Raw genomic sequence first — 25942 nt, 5'->3', positions numbered from 1 at the left:
TATTGATATTAATATTAATATTAAAATTATATCTAATAATAATATATAATAATAAGTTTTGGTTTGAGAAAATATCCGAATCCGTCATCGTCTTGCCATATTAATATTTTTGAAATGGGGATGGGGACGGGGATGGTAAGTTGATCCCCGAAGTTTCGGGTTTGGGGATTCCCCGAACCCGAAAAAACGGGGATGGGGGCGGGGATGGGGGTGGGGATGGCATTCGGGGATGGGGATGGGAATGGCAAACCCGCCCCCGCCCCGGCCCATTGTCATCCCTACATTTGACAGTGATTTTCTCTGAGATTCAGAACGTGCAAAGTGTGCGTATTACTTCGAGTAGAAAACAGCCACCTTCAACGTCCTAGGTTTTCTTTTTTATAGATGAGAGCCTTATCTCATAAGGGAACCTATTAAGAAAGGAAAGTACGAGTTTTATTAGGAATAAACTCTTTTTAAACATTGAAACCATATCTTATCAATTTACTAAATCTTTTAATATCTCATTATCTAAGGAAGGCAAAATAAAATCAAATATTTACTCAATCAAAACAATAGAGAAAAATATACTAGGGAAATAATTAACTATATCAATCGAAAACTTAGAAAACATTATTTTCCTTCAACATTAAAGATTAATTAGAAAAATATACTGAAATACTGAACTATCTAGTTTATGTCATTAGTTTAACCATTTTTTTCAAAACGTTAGCAACACAGATAATAGGAATATTGGCCAAATTTAAGAATGCACAGATACTAACTTTTAATAACACTTTTAACTGGAATTTAAATAGGACATATAAATTACAGATGAATGTTACTTGTTAAAGAGATTACTTAATTTCAAAGGTAACATCCTTAACCAAATATTACATTTTTTTTAAAAAAAATTTGTCCTAGTTTCCAAATTCAAGTCTTACTACGCTATATTTTATTTTATTTTCTTGTAAATTTTGTCCTTTTTTTTTCCTTTTTTGCATTCAATATCACATCAACACTTAAAAATAATTAATTATTAAAATTACATAAATTAAAAGAGTAGGCCAACTTTACAAACTAGCTTGAACTTCAGAAGAAATGATTTCTACCACGACATCAAAGTCAACCAACATTAGCTATAGATTAATGGAAAATATGTCAAATTATCCAATATTTAGCGGTACATTTTCTGGTAATATACATTATACATATTCTAGCTAAATCATATCGATTTAAAAGTAAAAATTTGTGTGAGACGGTCTCATGGGTCATATTTGTGAGACGGGTCTTTTATTTGAGTCATCCACGAAAAAATATTATTTTTTATTGTGAATATGGGTAGGTTTGACACGTCTCACAAATTAGGATCCGTGAGACGGTCTCACAGGTCACATTTTGTGAGACGAATATCTTATTTGGGTCATTCATTAAAAAGTATTAATTTCTATGCTAAGAGTATTACTTTTTATTGTGAATATCGGTAGGATTGACCCGTCTCACAAATAAAAATCTATGAGGCCGTCTCACAAAAAACCTACTCTATTAAAAAATATGTGCAGTCTAACTACCCTCGGGATATAACAATTCATATTTATTTTTATACGAAGACTATATGATTTTTTTAATGTAAACTTCGTACATAATGACAGATTAATTTTGATTTTGGGAAACTAGATTAATTCAGCCCAGCCATAAAAAAAATTAAGTTTGATTTCACCTTACATACGCAAAAATTAAAATTACAAAATTAATCTAATAAGTTGAGTTTATCATGATTATAAATCTATTTAGCCATTTTATTTTATTTTCTAGAAATATTATTTATTCGACGTTACATTAATATTCGGGGAATTTGTCAAAAAATCCCTATTTCCATTCTCAACCTTCTCTTTACTCCCTACCCCACTAAAAATTTGTTTCAACTCCCCCTTTCTCTCAAATTTCCAAATTTGCCCTTATATCTTCATTTTAAATAATTGATTTCTTTTCTTAAATAATGGCCCATCATGCTTCCGTAAAATAAATTAAATCTTATACCTTTTTGACCTGAGTGCCATCGGGTTATATCCACCGTATTTTACGAACTGCTCCTCACAGTCCAACCACACGATCGCAACCGATGGTCACTAAGTAGATTCCTTCAGCAACACTTAGCACAACTCTAATTCGTTTCCTACCTTAGAGCGTATAGTAAAAGATAAAATTTTGAATATAATACATGAGAGGGGCTAAGAGCAAAGATCTCTTTATTCAAACACAGAACATTTATTATTACATGGTAACCTCCTGTAGAGGAGGAGAAACTTGTTTAGCTACTAATAGTAGCTGAACTCACTACACACATAAAACTTGAAAGAAAATATTACAAATAGATTTGAAGAAAAATGAAGAGGTTGATCGATGCCTTCATCTTTCTTGTGCTTCTTTATTTATAGAAGGCTCCTTCGGATTTGAAACTCGGACTTCAAATCTTGATAAGCCTTTACAGCTTGCGTATGGACCCTGCGGTGGTTGAGTGGTCCCTTCTTGTTCTGTCTTTTTCTAGATTATTAATCTAGACATCAACTTTTCTCATTTTTAAATTTCACCGCACTGCCATTAGGAATGCGTTTGAAAAAGATCAGCTGTAATTTCATCCCCCTTTTCTTGGTACATTTGAGCTATTGATCTGAGGGCTTTTAGCTCACTTCTTTCATACTTGAGTTTTCTTTTCAAAACCTTCAGATATGTAAAATACATCTTCTTTAGGTTTTTTTTCTTGGTGTGTTTTCCCTGGTTCCAATCTATCCTTATTTATAGATAAAATTTCGGGACCAGTTGTCTTGCTTTTATTCATTGGATTACTTTTTTAAATTAGGTATTCAATGATCCTTGTCCTTTTCCACCGATTATTGGTGGTCCTGTCCTTCCACTCACATGAATTCTCACATGGTGGTCCTTTTGTGGGTGAGTCACATGTCCACTTATTAATTTTGTCGAGGAATCTTTGGTTTTCGCTGTCCTCGAGGAAAACGTGATTGTGGTCCATCCCCACTTGTGCTGGTGTCGGTAAAGTGTTTCCGATCAGATCTCGGCTTGAATCCTTTACCGAATTCAGGTTCCTTCTGGTTTTGGCATTCAAGGCAGATGTTTTCTAACCATCTTCCTATATGTGCCATGTTACAGAATTTTCGGCGAGTCTCTTTACTGGCCGGCAGCTTGCTATTCCACAAGATTTCTCTTTTTCTCGAATAAATCTTCTGCAAAACTTGTGGTTTTCCCTGTCATGGTATTTAACAAGAATGATCCGTTCACTGAATGATTATAAAATTTGAACGAAAACTTGACTTTGTCCATCTCAGTGAGACAGACCCATAGGCCCCAAGCTCTTCTGGTAGAAATATCATCTTCAGTAATTGAAGCAACCAGGGGTGTTTCTTCTGTTGGAGGATCTTTGATAAATTTTTGGACATTTGTATCCGGCCTCCTTAGCTTGATAAAATGAAAGGCTTCATGAGAACCTTTTCCTGCTGGTTCTGGTGCTGCACTAAACAAGTATAGCTCCAGAACATCTCCTCTGGACAAATAATCATTATTTGCCCAAGTCTCGTGAACAGCTTCCTGGATCCAATTTGGTAGACCTGAAATTTCTGGAAAGCTGGGTGATGTAGTATAAACTGAGGCAAGAGCCCCGAATTCATACCATGCCTTGACCTCCTTTGGATATGAATTTTGTTTCATCCATACCCTGGGATATTTTCCTGAAACATCAACCCTGTTTATAGCTGGGTTAATGTCAATACGTGTTTTCAATTTCTCCCAATTCTGCTGATAAACCTGAAATGGAGAAATTACACTTTCATTAGTATCAACCTTAGTTTTGTCTTTGCCAATACGAGGCCTAAGGTTGATCTCTCCCTCTTCAATCCCCGAGGTGAAGGGTTGATTTGAAGATTCAAGATAATGATCAGGAGTCTCAATTTTTGTTTTAGCCGACTCATCTGGTGATGATCCCGACTTAACACTTGTGCAAGGGATATTTGAATCCCCCGCTATAGGTATAGAGTCCTGTACTCGAAAACTCTCCATTTGGGAAACCAGTGGTTTCTCAATGCCATGGAGGATAGACCTTTGCATTACAGACCATAACTGAGTATATGCATGTAAACACACAGTAATTCGATCAGAGACAATTCTATTATCAGCTTGTTGTAGCCTTCCCGCAACTTCTGCGTTTACAGCTAACTTGTTGAACTCGGTTTGAAGCATTTCAAGGTGTTCCCTCAAATGCCTCTGCATCTTGATAATAGCATCTATGTCAATGCTGTCCATCTCTTGTTAAAAAATTTGCAAGAATATTTTCATGAGATTTAATTATCACAATATCAAAAATATAATTCTGACATAGTGCTTGCCATCGTAATAATCTAGCCTTCTCAGGTTTAAACTCAATTCTATTCCTTAAAAAAGCTTTAACTTGTGTGTTATCAACTTTCAAAATGAATTTCTTTGCAAGTAGAAATAATGACCATTTTTCAAAAGCCCTCTTTACTGCATAAAATTCCTTTTCGTTGATATGCCATCTTATGGCTTCTGAATCTGAGAATAACTCACTACAATATCTACATGGTTGTTCTCCGTCTGGGGTGAGCTTAGTAAGAACTGCTGCCCACCAATGATCACTGGCATCAGTATATAATACCAGATCATCTTCATCTTGAGGAATAGCCATTTTCGGAAGATTTTTGCAAACCTCCTTTAAATGGATCAGTCATTTTGTGTGTTCGTCTGTCCATATAAATCTAGCATCTTTTTTCAACAATGGACTGAACACCTTCCTATGTTTTGCTAGGTTTTTGATAAACCTCCCAGCAAAATTAACAACTCCTAAGAAACTTTGAAGTTGCTTCTTGTCTTTGAGATTTTCTGGAAAATTCTGCACCTTTTCCACTATGTATTCTTGCAGAATTATTCATGTCTCATCGATTTCAATTCCGAGGAATTCAATCTTTCTTGTAGCAATGACTGCTTTCTTTTCAGATAAAACCAGTCCTTATTTCTTGCAAACATTAGAGAAAATCTCCAAATGCTTAACATGTTCATTTATATCTTTAGATGCTATCAGAATATCCTCGATGTAAACAAACATAAATTTAAAATAATCTTTAAAAAGATTATCCATTTTTCTTTGAAATATCTGTGGTGAATTAGCCAATCCCATTGGTAATACTTCCCAGATATAATGTCCTTGAGGTGTGGAGAAAGCTGTGAATTTCTTTCTTCCTTCCTCCATCCGAATCTGATAAAATCCGGACTTACAATCAAATTTAGAGAATATCTTTGCATTGCGTATGCAACTGATTAGATGTTCTCTGCTTGGTATAAAATACCCATCAAACTCCAGAATTTTATTAATTTCTTGATAATTAATAACCAATCTGGGTTTTCCTCGTTTTATCTCACCATGATTTCTTACCAGGAAACCTGTACTGCTATATGGTGACATACCTGCCTTGATCAAACCAAGATCCAAATGTTCCTTGATTATAATCTGCATATCTCTTTGATCAATGATGTTCATTGGAATGGGTTTACAACGGACAAATTCATACTCTTTGCCTTCTTTGATCTTAAGGCAAGCCTTGAGTTGATTTCTGTCCCACAATGCCAAGGGATCTTCATTGTAATTTTCTTTGATCCTCTTCTTGACATCTTCCAATGATACCTTAGATTCAAACTCTACTTCATTTGTTTGTAGAGTTATCTTAAGGCATTCTATATCTTCTGGTTGGAGTACTTGATCTGCTCTTAACTGGAGCACTGTTTCTCCAAACCGTCTAGAATCCTTCATTTTTGGGTTCAGAATTTGTCCTGAATCACCACGCTTGCTGCGAAACTGGATCGGCAATTTTCTGTAAAATGCCTCTCGTAGTCTCTGGACTATGATTTTGTGATCACAGGGTGTTGTGAACACTAATCTTCTAGTCTCATTTTCTTGACTATAGGACTTGAACATTTGTAGGAATTATTTCCTAACAATATATCAGCTCATGTATCATGAAAATAAATTATTGGTGTCTTTACCTTATACCAATGTGTTTGTCCAGCACCGCCAATCATAATTTCAGTCACATTAATCCCTTTACATAAGATTAAGATTCTTCTGGAAAAATCTCTTCCAGCAATCTTGGATAATTCTTCTTCCAAATTGTTTGGAAAAACTCCTCGTTTTTCTGTACAGATTCCAGCACCTGAATCAATATAAGCAGCAAAATATTCTGCCTTATATTGTTCATATAACATTCCTACTGGAATGTATATGGAGAATGGACTTGTGGTCATTGGACTTTCCACATCTTATCTTCTACAATAAACTCCATTCCGTATTCTAGACGTTTCCAAGGTTTGTGTTCCTCGAGAAACTCTAATCCGAGAATCAGTCGATCTGATTCTTTACCTGGAATCCCTTGGATATGTACTTCCAATTCTCCGATATTAATCAGTCCTTGGTAAGTTCCTATCGTAGGTTGTTCCAAATAGTATATTGAATTACAAGGAAATTGATTCCTTTGCTTTGTAATGTCAAATACTATTTCTAACTCCTTCCATCCCTCTGGGCATCTAAGCTTTCTTATTGTAGAAAAACTTTACATCTAAGAAAAGCTGCATAGCTATATCTTCTTCGACTCCTGAATTCCATCTATATTTAGTGAATAACATAATGTATTCATCCACCAAACATATGTCATTTAATTCAAGACTATACAGAGCTTGAGTGTATTTCTTCTTCTCTGTATCTTGACTGTTGAAATAGTCTACCCCTATAAAATGTGCTTTAAATAGGGTAGCCATTTTTCCAGCGATCTCACTAAGAGATTCACCAGCTAGGACTGACTCTTTCATGTCTAATGAAGTCATGTCCCAAGCAATTTTCACTGATCCCATAAGACTCATTTCCAAAAGTTTAATGAATCCTTCTTTGTTGAGATCGAGTGTTCCTGCTGCAATTATCATAGCAGATGTCCAATCATCTATGAGATCTTCTCTGTTTTTGAAGTCTAATACATCAAGGTTAAGCATAACCCCGTAAGGATATATAGGATCCAAAACAGTTTTCCCATAGGGTGTTTGGTGCAAATGAATTTGATTTCTCCTTGCCCTTGCCCTTGTCCCTGCTGGGTGTGATCCTCCACCAGTATGGAAATCGGATTGAGCTTCTCTCATGTTTACATTCTGAGATCCCACACTTTCCCTGGGTGGTTCTTGAGAGGATGACCAGGTTATAGCAGGTGGTGTTTCACCTACTGTTGTATTCATCCTTAGATCTACTACTTTGAGATTTGCGAAAGATTCCGCAAGCTCTTGTAGATCCTCTAAACCAATCCTTTCTAAGGTTGTCAACAGATAAATTTCTTTTCTGAAACCGACTTGATTAGATTGATCATTTTTTCTTCTTCAGTTAAAGGTTTTGACACCACTCTGGCCTTCCCTTGTTGATGTAACAAAGGTTCAGTACCAAAAGATGGTGGTAACCAACCTCCTGAAGTTCGTCTACTGGAACTGGGTTGTTGTTCCAGTTTCTGAATTCTTGTTTGAATATCCTTTAATATTCCAAGAATTTCTTCCTGGATTTCAAGGATTTCTCAATTCTTTGTGGTACAAAATATAGCATATTGCCATAATTTTGTACTGTTTTCTGAATTTCTCTAAGATCTGAAGAGATCTTAGAGGAATCTGGAACTATCTCCAGAAACTTATTATTTAGAATCATAAGTTTACCTGAGATTTTACCTGGGACCGCAGTAACTTCCCTTTCGGTTCTGATATCTAACAATAGTTAGATGACCTTGTTTATATTCCAAAATATTGGAATATTCCTTGTAAATTATTTTTCTCGAACCGTAGTTCGGATTCATAATTTTTCAAAATTCTTCTTCTCATACAATTAGTTACTAGTAATAATAAAATTTGTGTTTGAAATAAATCAACCTTTCGCTCTGATACCATTTTCGAAAGCATGGAGGATCAACTAGAAGAAAATAAAGAATAAGGGTAGTTTTGTCAATTTTATAGATTTAGGGAGTTAAAGAGAGTTTTTGATGGTTAGGGAGTTGGGGGCAAGTTAAGTTTGGGTTTAAGGATTTATGAGCAATTTTCCCTTAATATTCTAACAAAAAAAATAAAGTTTTAAAAAATTAAATAAATTTATTATCCTAAACCGAAACAATGACTAAATAAACGACGAAAACAGTATATCAATTTTCTCGTCCACTGTGAACGGATAATTGGCACAATTATAAATTTATTCAATTATATTGTTACATTATTGTTACATTATATTATATTATATTCATTCCCCTAACGTCAAAGGGGAAAAAGTGCGATAGGTGTTCTTGGACGAAGTGCATGCAATAATTTGTGTTGCATTTAATTCTCCTGACGTTACTTTTATATATATATATATATACATTTAATTCTCCTGACGTTACTTTTAGGTTTTTTTTTAAAAATAATATAAATTATAAAAATCATTACAAAAATAGTGCAAAATGAGAGGGTTTACAAATCTATTATAATCCGCAATTAACTGCCGCGGATTCAGAATTTTTAAAAAAAAATAAAAAAAGAGTCACGGATTCTTTGAATCCGTGACTTGCTGTCAAAATCCGTAGCAGGCTGCTGCGGATTCTAATCCGTGCAGCTGGATTCAAAGAATCCGTGACTCCTTCCCGTGATTCCCCTTCTTTAAATTCCCTCGCACCCAGGGCCGTGCTTCTTTGGAGTCGTGAGAGTCGGATGACTCAGGCCCAATTTGTTTTGGGGCCCAAAAATTTTAAAAAAATTTATTATATATACTGCCTTTTTAATTTATAAATATTAAAATATAAAGAATAATAAAATATCAAATAAAATATTGTCAAATTGCTTATCCCAAACTTGGCGAGAAAGACAGAAACAACGGCCAAAGTGATATCTATCCTTCGTCTTCTCCATCTTCGACTCCAGCATCAGTTGCTCACCCTTGTAAGTGTATTAATGTTATGTTCAGTAATAATTTGTATTATAATGCTTTCTCCCCTAATCAGTTGCTTACAACGTACAGACGATGAAACTTTGTTGAGGTCTTGCAAAAATCTTGAAAATTCTTTGACTCATAAGGGTTGTTCTGATATTAATGGGGATGATCTATTTTCGGAGTTGACATTCTTGAGGTGCTCATTACCAAGAGAAGCAAAATCGGCCATTGATGTAGTGAATTACTTGAAGAAAATGGATGGGTGTTTACCAAATGCTCATATTGCTTATAAAATCTTGTTGACTGTCCCGGTCACAGTAGCAAATGCAGAGCGAAGTTTCTCAAAGTTAAAACTCATCAAAATTTTTCTCCGATCAACCATGTCACAAGAAAGATTGAATGGATTGGCTATGTTATCGATTGAGAAAGAAATTACTGAACAACTTGATTGTACATACTTGATTAGTATTTTTAGCTCTAAAACTGTTAGACGGGTTGTTTTTTAGTGATCATTTTGGACATGTTTGATATTTTTATTCATTTAATTTTTTATATTGTCTTTAACGTATTGGTTTAATTTGAAAAATTGCTATCGAACTAAAAAAAATATGAACACACATTATGATTCAGAGGTCTATTTCTAAAAGTTAGACTCAGGCCCAAATATTGGTAGGATCGGCCCTGCTCGCACCTTCTCATTTTCATCACCAAGCCTTTCTTGTGCGCTCCTCCTCATTTGCACCGAACAATTCTTCTTTTTCTCTCGGGCGAATTGTTATTTCTATCACCGAGCATCGAGTATTTTTTTTCCGGCACGGATCTTCAGAATTCTTCATTTACGTAAGTCTTCGTCATTAAATTTTTTTTTTTTAAATTATAATACTTTTCCGTTTGAGCATTTTTCTTTCGTCATTAACGTAAGTTTTATTCATTAGAATTATAATACTATATTTTACAATATATATGTTCACGTATCGTAAAATTTTTGAGTAATATTAATAATTATGTTTAATTTGATTACAATAATTATAATAGTAATTGTATTATTTGAATTAGGTATAATATTAGTTGTTTAATAATAACTATATAATTATAATATTTGATTAATTAGAATATTAATTGTGTAATTGTATAATAATAAACACATCACGTAATATTTATAATAATAATTGTATAATAATAACTATACTTAAATTAATTATAATAAATATATACGTTTTGTATTATAGAAATAACTACTATAATAATTGTATAATAATAAATATATTTAAATTAATTATAAAACATGTATACGTCTTGTACTATTGGATTAATTCAACTATTAATTCCATAATAATAAATATATAATTATTAGATTGGAATAAATAAAATATTAATTATATAATATTAATTGTATAATTGTGTAGTGATGAACGCAACACGTAATAGTTATAATAGTAATTTTATTATTGGAATAATTATAATAATAATGGTATAAATAATACACTAAACTTAATTTAGTTACAATAAATGTATACATTTTATAACTATTACTACTGTATTGTTTATAATAAATAAATATTACTAATGTCTACGTTTTATAACTACTACTATACTTAATAAGTAAATGTTATAATAAATGTTCTAATAAATAACTATTATAATTACATGTTATATTAAATAACTATTACTAATGTATACGTTTTATAATTATTAATATACTTAAAAATAACTATTAATAATCTATGTATTATAATTACATGTTACTTTTTTTGATGTATTATTGATTTTTAAAAGAAATTAATAAATTTATAGTAATTAGTTTTATTATCAACATATACGTTTAATTTTTTCGCCGGAGAAATTGCAAATAAATTTTGTTTAGTATAAAATATGTAGTTAAATTTTGTACAATATAAAATTTAATATTTGCTAACTAATGATTTTTTGTTTGAAAGATGGCTGAAAATACGGACAATGTGTTGTATTTGCGAGATAGACACATATCAAATAATATCAAATCTGAAAATATGGATGAACTAATTCCGCCACGTCGATCTGACAAATGTCTTTGGAGATTGCTTAATGCTGGGATTCACCTCCGTGTCCGCCTATGTCTTGCACGCATTGGCTTCTATGGTGTCATTCAGTGTGGTCCAATTAAATATTACGATAATCATTTACTTACAGCCATTGTTGAGAGATTGCGTCGTGAGACACACACATTTCACCTTACAGTGGGCGAGACAACAATCACCCTACAGGACGTTGCCCTTATTTGGGGGTTGAATATTGATGGCATGCCCATCACTGGTGTCGATACCGCGTACAACAAAAATACTTTACAACAGCGCTGCGCTACTTGGTTGGGTTTTATGCCTACATCTTCTCAGATTAAAGGTGCACATCTTTATCTGACCGCGTTGCTAGACCATTGCCTAAATAATATGATTAATGATGAAAGCACTGAAGATGACGTAACACAATATTCCCGTTGTGTTGCATTGATGATCATTGGTGGATGTATGTTTCCGGACTCGGAAGGTGTTGCTGTTAAACTTATGTATTTGCATTTTCTTGAGGACATAGAAATAGTGAATACGTTTAGCTGGGGTTCTGCTGTGTTGGCATACCTTTATAGAGAGTTGTGCGACACATCAATGGGAGTAAAAGTTGTTTTGTGTGGCCCTGTTCAGATATTGCAGGTAATTTTACACTTCTACGGTCATTTTATTTACCATCATAATTAATTTTCCTTATGATTTGACTATTTTTGTTGTATGTTATTGCAGATTTTACACTTCTACGATCTACTTCTTTGACCACATATCAAATTTAGAGTATGCATAGTCGGTCCATGGTTGATTTTTTTCCATCATCTTATCACTGCGAGCTCGCCGTTCAATGAAATAGTACACGCAACGCTGTAAGCTCATCTCCACTATCGCAGTTATTGGAAGACGTCGCGCCCCTTTCAACACACCATTAATACACTCAGACATGTTCGTCGTCATTATCCCTCGTCGCCATCCACCATCATGAGCCAATGACCATTTTTCTTTTGGAATGTTTGACAAATACGTGAAAGCTGCTGCATTATTTGTTTTAATTGCCTCCATTGTCGCATTAAATTTTGCTACATGGTGTTGTATCCCTGCTTCCCAACATAAGTCTTTTAAATGAATGTTTTTGAACCTGCTGTTGAAATTAGAGCAAACATGCCTCAAACAGAAACGATGAACACCAAGAGGAGGCTTGAAGTCAGGGAGATCTTGAACTGCACTTGTTATACCCGCATGTCTATCAGATATAAGGCACACACCACTACACCCTCTGGTAACATGTCGTGCAACATTACCGAGGAACCAATGCCAAGACTCATAATTTTCTTCATCATCAAGCGCAAATGCTAACGGCAAAACCTGGTTATTGACATCCAATGTTACTGCTATGAGTAGTTTGTGCTTATATTTGGTGTACATATGGGTACTGTGGGGACTCGGACGCTAATCATCTTCTTAATCATCTTTGGGGTTTAATTATCAATTAATATAAACATGGTCTAAAATTTTTTCTTTTTAAAATACACTCGCGGAAGGTAATGGCATCTACGTAATATACATATCTGTATAAACTACGTTTCAGTACAAAAATATAATAATGTACAATAGTCTTTCAATTAATCTAAGGTTCGACTACTAAATTTCAAGTAATAAAACCTATCTATATCCAAGTCCGGAATCACCACGCTAATCTTGATCTCTCCTCTTCTTCTGGACCCCGATCCTGCCCCACCTGTTGTCATGCACACATACAAACAAGACAACAGCCGGATAACTCCGGTGAGATATAAATATCCCAGTATAAACAATGTAATCATGCAAGCATATAAAACATATAAAAAGGATGAATTATATCTTATCACATGTAGCATAATCAACAACATGTATCAATACAAGTCTGTAAATAAAACATGAATCGTAATCTACGAAACATAATTAATACGGATCTGTAAATCAAACTCTAGTCTCACTATCTAAGACTTGACTCATCTCTCATTCTAATCTAGGGATCCCAATCTAATTTAGACTTTGGTATGCTGTATCGAGTGTGTCTGAGATAGACGTCGATCTACATCTGAAGCTCGTCGATACACCGTAAGTCTAGAGTCTTATCGGTTCTGAGAAAGACTCGGCGGTTCTGCCCTAGTTAGGCTGTCAGCCCTAGACTCGGACTCTGACTCTATTCTAAGTCAATCCATTAACATATCAATCTGATAATCTTCAAATATCTATGCAATAAAATAAAGTATGTGATTTAGGGAAACTCAAGTCAAACCTAACTTGAGTTGTGCAATCCCAACTCAACATTAATTTATACCTTTGTCTTCCCGGTCTGACGAAGACGAAGTCTCGTATTCTGATCTATCCATACCCAGTCTGGAAATGACAATCATATAAATACAACATCAGTATATAACTCAATTCAACACCTGTTCTGATCAATATCTGAACAAAATACAATCTGAGTCATATCAATAATATCACAATCTAATCGAAATCATATCTGAATCTGATCAATTTAACTCAACTGATGTTTCGACGGCATAACAATACAATCTGAATACCCCGTCATTCTGAACACCACATATATAATACCACGAGTCATAATCGGTATTAATACAATTTATAATCTCAACGATAACACAAATCTGATATCAAATCTCAGTCAAATCGACTCTGAAAATCATAACAATTACATACACAGTCTGTTCTTCGATCTGATTTCAATTATACAAGGTCTACAGTAGCAGAAACACCATATCTGAATCATATTCAATTCTGACAATATCATAATTTCAAATCATGTCTAAACGTAACAAAACTTACGTCCAGTCGTAGCCTGCGTTGATAGGAACACAGTACCGAAGTCGGATTTGAAATCAGACGAACGGATTTCATAAAATCGTAACTATAAGCTTCGGAGGAAATTTGAGAGCTTTTTCCCCATTTCTTCGTTTTTCCTTCTGATTAACGTTGGTATGTATATATATATATACATCCACGTCGCTAGCAATGGCAAGTGGCACCACCCCGTTTTGCATGCCGGCGCATATGCGCGCATTATCTCGCGCATATGCGCGAGGGCTTCTGGACCCCTCGCGCAGATGCGCGTGTTTCTTCGCGCATGTGCGCCGGTCATTTCTTTTGAGATGTTCGGCCGAACATCTCGAGATGTTCGGTTGAACATCTTGACTTATATTATAACGATGCCCGACTTCTTCATTCAAGTTCGTATCACCTCAATCATGAAATTAATCAACGTATGATTACAGTAATTAAGTCTCGGGCATTACAGGTACCGTCTACACTGATTACGTTGCGACAATGTCGAAAACCATCTATACATGGTCTAAATGCCCAAAACACAAAGTTCAAAACTTTATGTGGATGGTCCTACGGTCGAAGATGCTTCCATTCTACAACAGTTCCTGGATTGTACTTCAACAAAGCTCCCATATATTTAGGAAGCAAAGTTACAGAGCTTTCCCATGTGCCATAGACTAACTCCACCGCGCGTTTCAAACTCCGCCATGCCTTAGCATGCGATATATCATACCCATATTTTTCTTTAATACTTTCTCGCACATATTTTATTTCATATGCAGGATCACAACGTACGATTCCCAAAAGTGTATTGGCTATCATGTTTACGTCAAGGTTGTGGTGATCTATACCGACTTGGGTAGACATGCATGTGTGATCACCACCATATTTTGTGATCATGAAGTAGCCTAAACTTTTTTTGAACGATGCTCGAAGTCCCCACCCACAATTGACACCTTCGGACCAGTTCTTGCATTTGACCTTCCAAATTGTCGGAGAACTTTCGACAACGATATATTCACGCCTCAAAACACGAACACAAAAATCCTTCACAGAAGCTATTAACTCACCTTTGCTCTTAAAAACCATTTTTACACCGAGCTCTGGCCTTTCAGGATTGTAAAAGTTTGTTCGTGATGCAGAAGGAATACCAAATGAATCTGGAATTTGTTCAAGATAGACTTCATTAAAAAATTGGGGAATTTCACGTAAATGTTGCTCCGGTGCAATAGGAATGTTCTCTGTAATTGTTGCTCCAGACATTAACACACGCGTCGATGTCCCTTCATTTGCATTGTCAACATGATGATCATCTTCTCCGTCACTTGAAGTAGCATAAAAATCATCATCACTATGCATGACATGATGCGAGCTGTCCCCAAATAAATCATCTTGCTCAAGCATGTGTTCTGTAATTGGGGCGGGAATATTTGCATCCACAGTAGAACTATCAAAATGTCTAACATTTGTGGTGTTTTCCTCATTAGCCCATGAATTTAAATCCAATTGACCTGTTCTACTAGAACCCCATGCGACATCAACTCCTGATGGACCCGTGATATGATGATCCCAACCCCTTGAAGTGAAATCCCATTCTCGTGTTGTATTCATCCCCCATGCATAGTCTTCTTCAGTGTGAGCCGTGATATGATGATCCCAAGGACCAGTGTCGATCCCAGAGTATGTATGACCTGACTGTTCCTCGACGTGATACATAGAAGGTCCCGCTTCATTCAAACCTACTGTTCCCAAACCTTGCGTTATTACTGGCATGACTGCATCAAAATCGTAATCACTTACGTTCTGTAACACTGGCGATGAATCAACATACAAGTACATGCAATCCAGTGTCGGCAACTCAAACATAAATTGTAGACTATCATCATCTGTGATATAGACACGCTCTTCAGTGTAACGAGCCAACGAGCTATAACAATATTTCGTTGACAACTTGATGCAGAATTTTGATGGGTCGATATCCAGCTTGCGATGCACATAATTCACCAATTGAGAAAATGTAGTAGACCGAGAGATTCTAATGGGCCTTGTCGCGGGGATACTATATCCAACCCTACCATCTTCAATAATGACATAACCACCTACATACAGTAAGGCTCTCACAGTATCCATTTCTGCACCAAAAAATATGACATAATGTATACAATCATAACAAAATTTAATACAAAAAATTGTTATGACTTATATTAACAATTTAGATTTTTAAAATGTGTAATTAAAATTTTCAAATATATTAATTTCTTATATTAATAATTTAAACAATTAAGTGTATAAAAAAATCTAAAAATAAAAATAAAAATATAATAAACAAAAACAAATTAACAATTTACAAGATAAATTTATATTTTTCAAAATTGTTTTACTACATATAAAATTTTTGGTACCTTAAAACTTAATTTAATTACTAAAATAAGACTTTTAAGTAAATAAATTCAAAATATATCATTGAATAAAAATATGTTATTATTATTATTATTATTATTATTTTAATATATACATATACTGTCGAGATGTGAAACTTTGAAATAAATATAAAAAGTCACTAGTAACAAAAGTATATAAAATAATATAATACAACCGAAAAAAATAATAATTACATTAATACAACATAAAAAAAACAATTAAAATATAAAAAATTATTTAAATTACCTTTTCAAATGTCGTTGTACGGATTTTGTAATTAAATCAGCTACCGGAGTTTAATATCTGCAATAAATTAAAAAATTTATCAGATACAATATACATACAACAATTCAACATAGAAAGAAAAAACAGAGATTCGACTTAGACTCGGCGCAATTCTCTCAAATTCTGATACTCAGCACAATTCTCCCAAATCAAATGATGAATTGCTGAGACTCGGCGCAATTCTCAAAAATTCTGATAATCAACATAAACGATAAAATCAAATTAGGAATTTCGATAATAACACGATCGACGCAATTTATAAAAGGAGGAGAATCACGGATAAAAATATTTTAATTACAATTATTTCAAAATATATAATTGGATAAAAATATTTTATATATAATTTTTTATATTATTATATAAATTATATTAAATATTAAGTAAGTTATTCAAAAATTTTAAAATAATTATATTAAATATTAAGTAAGTTATTTCACGGATAAATTTTTAAAATATTATATAAATTATATTAAATATTAAGTAAGTTATTTCACGGATAAATTTTTTAAAATATTAAGTAAGTTATTTCAAAATATATAATTGGATAAAAATATTTTAATTACAATTATCAATTTCTTATATTACTTTGCACTAACATAAACATATTTATAATATTATATAAATTATATTAAAGTGACCAAAGTTATAGAGTAACTAAATACTATTTCATATATAAATTTTTAAAAATTTATTTAAAAAATGTAAGAAAATAATTTATAATTTCAGTACTACTAAGTACAATAATATTAACTCATTATTATATTAAATTAAATAAATTAATTATATTAAAAATACTAACATTCAAATATTTCAAAAATCACAATGTCATATTTATTATTTTTTTAAAATTACAACTATTTTTTAATATCGCTTTTAATATTAAAATTATAATATTTCATTAAATTATACTTAATCATATAATGTTAGTGAACAAAATTATAATTATATTAATATAATATAAATAAGACAAACAAAATATTAAAAAAATACTTAAATTACCTTCTCGTACGTAATTATACGAAACTTGTAATAACATCAACGGACAATGCTAATATCTGAAATTAATTACAAGTATTATAAAAAAAACTACACAAAACTAAATATTATTCTAAATATATAATTATAAGATTAACAACGAAATTAAACATTACCTCTTTATATATCTTCAAATGAGAAGGATGATAAAATCAACAAACAATATTAATAAAGATCGAAGTGAAAACGATAGATTTTGCCCATATTTCTCGGTATATTTCTCGCAACACGAGGAACAAATATTTTCGAGAAATGGAATGATACACACACCGAAGAGAAAAACCATTATATTTAAAGTGGAGATTACGCGGAATGTACACGGATTCTGAGAATCCGTGGGACACTGCCACGGTCCGTGGCAGTGTCCCACGGATTCTCACCGTGTCTTTTTTTTTTTAATTTTTTTTAATAAAATGTCAGAATCCGGGACAGTGAGTCCCGGATTACAATATATTTGTAAATCTTTTACATTTGCAATAGTTTTACGATTAGTTTTATTATTTATAATATTATTAAAAAAAAGCCTTACTTTTATATATATATATAAAAACAGAATTTTTGTCAAAAATAGTAATTTCTCACGAAAATGTCATTTCTAAAAATAAAATATATATCATAAATATGTGTGCTGCAATAAATAATAGCTCAATTATTGCTTGAAATTGACTATATCAATTCATTTAGTTCAAATTTGAATTTAATTTATTTTTATATTAATTCAAATATAATTTATGTATTATATGTTCTTTATTTTTTATTTAAATTGAAACTAATCTCTGTTGGAAACATAAATTACATTAAGCATCATGTCATTGTCATAAGCTAACACAATCTAAAATTTTGATATATGATAGTGATTATTAGCAAAAAAAATTAATCTACATGCGTTGTATTTAAAAAAATTAAAATTAGCGAAAAAATAGTTTTTATAATTATATTATTTTTTCAATTTAAATGGTCTATTCATTTTTCACTAATTTTTAATAATATCATCCCGTGCATCGCACGAGTTTAATACTAGTATATATATAAATAAAGGAGTACAGAAGTGTGAAACCGTAAGTAACGTTAGGAGAATTAAATGAACGGTCACCAAAAATGGATCAAATCCCAGCTGGCCAGTAATTAAGAGTTAATTACCAATCATTGCAGTGAAAAAATTAGTATTAATTCATAGAATGGAATATTAAAATTGGTGCGTAAAACCATAATTCACGCTCGAATGAATAATGTTGGATACAATAATTACGATTGTTGGGAGAGCGAAAGTTGTTTGCAATTTAATTATTTTACGGTTTAAAATATATAATTAAACCTAACTATATCTTTATTACTGATTATAAATTTTATAAATTACAATAGTTCGATTCTATAATCCGTATTAAAGTTAATGTCGTGTTTTTTATTAATCTAATGGATAAAAATAAACACAATTATTGAGAAGAGATTATCGAATTATAATAATTGTCTTTATCGGTCGACACTTAGATCTTAAGTTGTCGTATAGTTAAAAACAATTTAGACACTTTAAAACTATTTGATTTATATTAATACTACAAAGTATATTTTTGTATGAAATGACAAACACCATCAAATAATTTTTAATATTTGATTTATATTAATATTATAAAGTATAATTTTTTATAAAATGACAGACACCATCAAATAATTTTTTAAAAACATATATATTCCTCCTTATAATTATCCATTTTTTAAAAAATATTATTAATATGAGGAATGATATTAGCATTAATGTTGCTGTTATTATTATTATTATTATTATTATTGTCAGAAATTGTCTGTCCTTGTTTGCTTATGCTTCATTTGTAATGCATGATTACAAACATTTACACATGCTTTGCCCAAATTAATTAAATTATTTTGGACAGATTAATCAACGGATTGTTGCCATTTAGTCGTTTTGTTTTTCTTTCGAGAAATTATTGCAGCATGAGTTGACGGTTTGAAAACCTGTCAAATTATAGAATATAGTTTAATTAACTAATTTTAAAAAATAATTTCGATTACCATATTATAATTTTTTTTATTATCTTTCACCAACATGGCTTTAGCTTGTAGGTCAAACTATAACCGAACTTTGGCTTTAAACACCAGTGCAGAATATTTTGACAAAGGGACCGATATTTATTTAAAAGTTGCATACATAAATTAAAATTTGAAATGGCAAACCTTATAAAAAAATTTTAACAAAATTTTTTTATTTATGAGATATGATTTTTTTAGTTATGTATTATTATTAATTAAGAACTAAAGATGCGAGGGATTAATGCTCATACTCGATCACTTCATTTGCTAATTAGGCTTTTCCTAATAGAAAAGGAATGCCACAAGCTTGGTTGTTCTTCTCAAGAACTTATCTTATTGTTGGTTTAAATTTGTGCGGGTAAAGTAGTGTTGAGATGAGTGACTCTGACTCTCTAAAAAGCTCGAACAATATAATGTTTTAAACTGCTGCTGTTAATATATGATCTTGTTGGTTGTATGAGTTGAAAAATAATATGTGAGATCTTAATAGATAAATGCATGTGATCTTTGAGATAAAGTTATTACAAGAATAACAGTAATATTGTAAAAAATTACAAGAATAACAATAATAATATATTACAATTGAGATAAAGTTGGAATTCAATTAAATAAACATAAATAAATAATTGAATAGTGATTAATTTATTGGCTAACTCTAACAATTGGATGTGAAGTCAAAATATCTACAATCGAACATAAGTAAATGTTGAACTAGTTGAGTAGTAACTTTTACAAAAGCATAATTTCAACTTTTATCAATAATCAATTGAGCGATATGCACCTACACTTCAGTCACACAAAAACATAAATAAAATGTTGAAAAAAAACACATTGTCAATATCAAGGCGGGTGAGACTCATAGTTTACTTAAAACATATTTGTCACTTCTACGATGTGTTTGTGGATAGACACAGAAGTCCGTTATCCGAATACAATGATTTAACCAATAACCAGTAAATCAAAAAATCACTACTATGACGAACATCAAATAGTACTTTCACATTATAACCAAAACTTAATTGGTTTCAAACAAAAAACTAGCAATATGAAATGCGAATGATATCTTGAGTGTGTGTAGATTGTGAACATCAACACATTATTTATTGGCTCCAAAAGACACACCAAAAGTCATGAAATATTAATTTTTCTAATAAATATTTAATTAAATTTACAATTAACTCAAAAATGAGTAGAGCCAAAAGTCTATAATTAACTCAAAATATAGAGAGCCCAAATACACTCATGATCATATTCATGACCCACAAGTTTCAATCAAATTTAAAATCCAAAATTCCATTTTCCAACATAAATTATTCTATGAAAGGTGTATGGGCTGATGCGTCTAATATCACGACTTACTTGCACTCAAGTAAGTGTAGTATCTCATGTCTACTCGTCGCTCAATATTAGGTCATGTGTTGTTACAAATACAAGGAAATAAAATTATTTTTACTAATTACTACGACTTTCGACCTAATGACAATAAGACTTGCGCCGAAAATGAATCAATATTATTTATTTATTATATGTAAATATATATCGAAATTTTATAATTTTGCATGCTTGTAAGAAAGACATCTAATTTTTTTTTTTGGACGAGAAAGACATCTAGTTTTTATATACGTCCAACAGTACTATCCAGACATATTAGATACATATGAAATATTATTACTGGATAGTCTGCATTTTGAATCTTTGATCATCAAAGTGATTGGAGCTCTTTGTCGCACATGCGCCATGGAATTAATTTGTATTTGATAGGAAACAAAAGGAAGTATGTGCGTGGACTTACATTTTTTGTCCCACGAGTTTAATTATTTATAATTATTCTTTATGAATTAAAGTATAAATTAAAATATTTGATTAAAAAAATACGCTTCTCTTTACTAGCAATGGTTGGAGATAATTTTATCATGTGAAATTAAATTAATATGTATTTTTCGACAAACAATATATAAACTATGCAGATTTTTAATTTATCAATTACATTAAGATAAAGTATTTTGATTACTAGATCTTTGACTAATAAATTTTTTTATGCAAAATAAATAAATTATGTCAAAATAGTTATTAATTTTAGCAGATAAAACAATGAATATATATAAATTAAACAAATTTTAAAAAGTAATCACAGCCTAATGGCCATTTTTTGTAGATTTTTTTTTTTTTTCAGAAACAGGCGTTTTAATTAATTAATTAATTAATTAATTTTAACATGACAGGTGATTTAATTTTAACACAGGTCTTAGCATACTTTTTTTTTTTTTTTGAAATGAGTTTTAATATATTTGTTGCGAGAAGAGGTCCCAATTCCAATAAGAGTGAGACGGGTCAATCCTACTCATATTCACAATAAAAAATAATATTCTTAGCATGAAAAGTAATATTTTTTTATGGACGACCCAAATAAGAGATACATCTCACAAATACGATCCGTGAGACCGTCGCAAACAAATTTTTGCCTTTCAATTATTAGAGAGAAATAGAGTGAGTTGATAAGGATTGACTGCCATTCGCACGCCTGATAAAGTAATATTTTTATACTATCTTCAATCCATTATTTGTGCATAGACTATGACATTTTTGTTTAATCACCTTTTCATATAAATTACTTTATTAATGTTTCGAAGAAAAAGAGGGGAAAAGTTCTTCAGACAGTGATCCAAATGAAAACAAGATTTAGGTCGATAACATTGTATCTGCATCGACATATCTATAATGTTGCTGATTAATTAACGAATTGATATGAGACTGACTCACAGATCATCACTCGTGAAACGATTCAATTCTACTCATATTTACAATAAAAAATAATATTTTTTTATGGATGGTTCAAATAAAATATCTATGTTACAAAATTGACTCATGAGACTGTCTCACAAGAATTTCTGTGTTAATGATAAGGTATGAGCTATTTCGGAATTTTAGAACTATGTATATTTTACTAAGATAAAAAAAATGATAATATGGTAAGTGTTGAAAACGTGAATTAAATATAATGATAATCTTGTTAGATATAATAATTATTCTTGAACTTTTTGCTATTGTTTGGTTTTAAAAAATTAAACTTATACTTTTATGACTGATTTAATTTTTGGTAAAACGACGTAGAATACTTATGTGATAGCTATAGCTATAGCCTGAGAATGTGCCAACTCTAAATTTTTGAGTGGGTCTTATGTGAGACCGTCTCACGGATCTTAATCTGTGAGACGGATTAATTCTACTCATATTCACACTAAAAAGTTATACTCTTAGTATAAAAAGTAATATTTTTTTTTGATAACCCAAATAAGAGATCCGTCTCATAAATACGACCCGTGAGACTGTCTCACATAAGTTTTTGCCAAATATTTTTATAGAGCCATCAGCTACAGCATCTCACATGGTGTGTATAGCACTCAAACCAAAAGTGTCCATCGTCATGTATTGTGTGCCCAAAAGAGAGAACCAAAATGTCTGGTATGTCGCCTTTGTTTAATTATGATCACATTAATATTTTAATTAATAATAAAATTATATTTAAAATATGTAAATTAATTTTCAAAGTTTGAGAGCACCTCTACAATGGAATTTTATTTTTATTTTATTTTTTAACATAACCTTTTTATTTTATGTGTCAATTTATTAAAAAAAATTTTACAATTTTTTTAAATGGATTTGTTAATTATAATATTAATTACAAGTTTTGTTTAATTTTTTTACATAACCTTTTGAATTGGTCTATTTCATATCAATTTATTAACAGATTGGGTGTGTTGGGTTTTCTTGTCCATAAGTTTTTGCCTAGGCCCGTTCTTTAATTTAACTGGAAATTTGTCTCATGTTGTGATTACACATGGAGATCGATGATTGGCCAGCACAACACATGAGGCAAGGCATGTGATTTTCTTATTTGGTTACAAATGCATAAAAATCATGATAGATAACTTATCGGAGGAGCTAGATATTTTGTAGGAAACGAAATCTCGATGAGACAAGTTGATGAAATACCAGATTCGTAGAGAGATCTGTCCTAATCTTATCTTATCTTAATATATTACGAATTTTATAAGGTATCATAATATCATTGAAGTTTTTTTATTTATAGTATATTTGACTAGGTATTTTGCATTAATAAGACCAGTGTATTCACCTCCATAATTACTCAATTGAGCTCGGCTCAGACGATCATGCTCGAGCAATCGGGCATTTCCATCTTCTGTGACATTTTTCCCTAGTAGAGATATAGTAGAGAAAAGTTCGAGTTTTGTGTAAGATCTTGAGCCCTTAATTTGATTTGATTTTATTAAATATGGACTTATCCAGCTTTGTAAATGGGCTTGGATATTGAACCGTTCATGTCAGGTTCATGTTGGGTTGGTTGTAAGGGTATCAAAAGTGCCTCTCATTTTTGGTCTAAAAGAAAAATGATGTTTAGACCAAGTATTGGAACCGTGACTTGAACCGTGACGTGGCCGATCCGAGTAAAATGTATTGATTCTAGACTCGTGTTTTTTCAAATTTGTGTTAATTCAGGCTAGATCCAAACCACAAAAAAAAAAAAACGGTCAATATCCAAATCATCACACTATGTTTCTTTCAAATATGTATTTGTTTGGATACCATATCAGCCGTTAAAATCAATGATCAATATTTTGATCCTTGTGCTTCTCTTCTTGGCCGTTGATATTCATACGAATGGTTGAGATCTCTCACCCGTTTACCTTCTTGAACGTCTGTTCGGCTTCCCGCCAAATTTGGGCCGCATATCATTTTTGGTCATATGGTTATGATCATCCATTTCCTGTAAATACAAGATCCCTCGATGTCATTTTCACTTTTCTTTTTTCTATGTCATTATTTTGATGCACTGTTTAGCAAATCCCGAACAAAAATTTCTACTAGGTTATTTTCTTTAGTTTTATTCGATCACTTAGTAATTTTTTTTTTCATTTTAAAAAGATGTCTAGCCCTGATCGTAGGATAGTTAGTGAGGTAACTGAGAGGTAGATGTTGTCTTACCCCCTCGAGCATTGTTTGAGTCACAAGCATGATGCTCCTCCTCACTGCTTGGAGGCTTAAGAAGGTTAAGGCCAACGAAGCTCGGCTGAGGGCTGTCAGGGCTCCCTTGGTATGAGGTAGCTTGTCTTACCTAGACCATGAGAGGGGGATGAGATTAGGGGGAGGTCTGGAATGCAGCTGGTTTCGACCATCACATGCTCGACATAGATGACCAAGCTTACAACCCTCCAGAGGGTTTTCACATCTTTTTATATAGACAAACTAGATATGGATTTAAGGTTTCTTGTCCCCCTTCTAATCCAAAAAATGTGCAAGAATTATCGTGTTTGACTGAGCCAATGGGTTCCGAACTCATAATATACCCTTCTTTCATTAGGTGTACTTTTTGGGTATTTTGGGATCCCCGTTAGGATGGATTTTCTTTTAAAATTTTTAAGTATTAACAAAATCGCCCCAAGTATATTCTATATCAATACCGAACAAAATACCAGTCTTTTTGGAGAAATCCCACTTCTAAAAAGGGTGGCCTAACATGTTTTTCTCAGTTTGAGATCTTAGAGCTCTGGTCTGTAAGATGGATTGGGCCGAGAGGTCAATGCTCAACCATATCCCAAACTTGAACCCATTCCTGCATTAAATTTTTTCTAGCAACCACGTTAGCTCGGTGTTTCCAAACGACGAGCTTGATGAAGGACGGAGTGTTGTGAAATTTTGGCTTCCGTAAAAAAAGGCCGAGATAGAGGGAGACGTAGGTAGAGCTCAAATCTTGCTCTTATTTATATTTATTTTTATTATATTATTTTTTACATCCTGGCTATGTATCTCCCATGCAGACAATAGAATAAGGAGGGCTGAGATGTCAAAAGAATTGAAAGTAAAAAAGGTCAAGTAGCGAGAGGCTTTCGAGAAGCCTTCCCCTGAGTCCCAGAGAAGCTTGTTGGGAAAAAGAAAAAGGCCCCCCCACTCTCCATGCACAAGGCCATTTCATCAGGGTTCTTGTACGAAAGATGCCCGGGCTGCTCAGAAGAGCCAGATGATTGATGTTCGGGACTCAGCTTCTCCGATCGTGCCCCAGCTCAGGTCGAGAGGCCATCTACGACCTCAGGTTTTCTCTCTGACAAAATCATATGATCCCATGGCGTTGGGCTTACTGCAAAACTTGATCTTTGAAGCCGAACTGCAGATGATATAGAGAACTTCCGACCAGGAAGTGGCATAATATATGTTCTTGTGAGGGCCCGTGCTTCTAATTAATGTTCAATTACCAAACAACAAGAATTAATTAGTGTAAACAACGAAAACTGAGTTA

The 25942-nt window shown here is 32.3% G+C and overlaps 1 protein-coding gene and 1 long non-coding RNA gene across 8 annotated transcripts; one reads left to right on the top strand and one right to left on the bottom strand.

Moving 5' to 3' along the window:
- The first annotated feature begins 9686 nt into the window (after window positions 1-9686).
- Window positions 9687-14442, top strand: LOC140839439 (uncharacterized). The gene is made up of 3 exons (XR_012119729.1): window positions 9687-9817; window positions 10915-12442; window positions 14315-14442. It is a non-coding gene; the product is annotated as an uncharacterized lncRNA (long non-coding RNA).
- On the bottom strand, window positions 11420-17880 carry LOC140839438 (uncharacterized). 7 transcript variants are annotated; one of them, XR_012119728.1, is made up of 5 exons: window positions 17700-17880; window positions 17548-17603; window positions 16510-16740; window positions 15291-15974; window positions 11420-11514 (listed from the first exon to the last, which is right to left on the bottom strand). XR_012119728.1 is itself a non-coding variant. In XM_073206139.1 (5 exons), exon 5 carries the CDS (start codon window positions 15970-15972, stop codon window positions 14413-14415), a length of 1560 nt encoding a protein of 519 aa, XP_073062240.1. In that variant the 5' UTR covers window positions 15973-15974; window positions 16510-16566; window positions 16645-16730; window positions 17539-17603; window positions 17700-17879. The 7 variants fall into 7 exon arrangements, 6 of the variants coding, with proteins under 6 accessions (XP_073062240.1, XP_073062241.1, XP_073062238.1 ...); XM_073206139.1 differs by lacking the exon at window positions 11420-11514 and having other exon boundaries at window positions 14413-15974; window positions 16510-16566; window positions 16645-16730; window positions 17539-17603; window positions 17700-17879; XM_073206140.1 differs by lacking the exon at window positions 11420-11514 and having other exon boundaries at window positions 14413-15974; window positions 16510-16566; window positions 16651-16730; window positions 17539-17603; window positions 17700-17879.
- Between the last annotated feature and the right edge of the window lie 8062 nt (window positions 17881-25942).

This window comes from Primulina eburnea, chromosome 8 (genome assembly GCF_022965805.1).
Source record: "Primulina eburnea isolate SZY01 chromosome 8, ASM2296580v1, whole genome shotgun sequence".
Taxonomy (NCBI): Eukaryota; Viridiplantae; Streptophyta; class Magnoliopsida; order Lamiales; family Gesneriaceae; genus Primulina; species Primulina eburnea.
The sequence above is the reverse complement of the archived record's forward strand: the minus strand, read 5'-3'. Positions and strand labels throughout refer to the sequence as shown.

What these genes read in the sequence shown, in the direction of transcription:
- LOC140839438 (XM_073206139.1), bottom strand. Translation starts at nt 15,972, where the DNA reads ATGGATACTGTGAGAGCCTTACTGTATGTAGGTGGTTATGTCATTATT.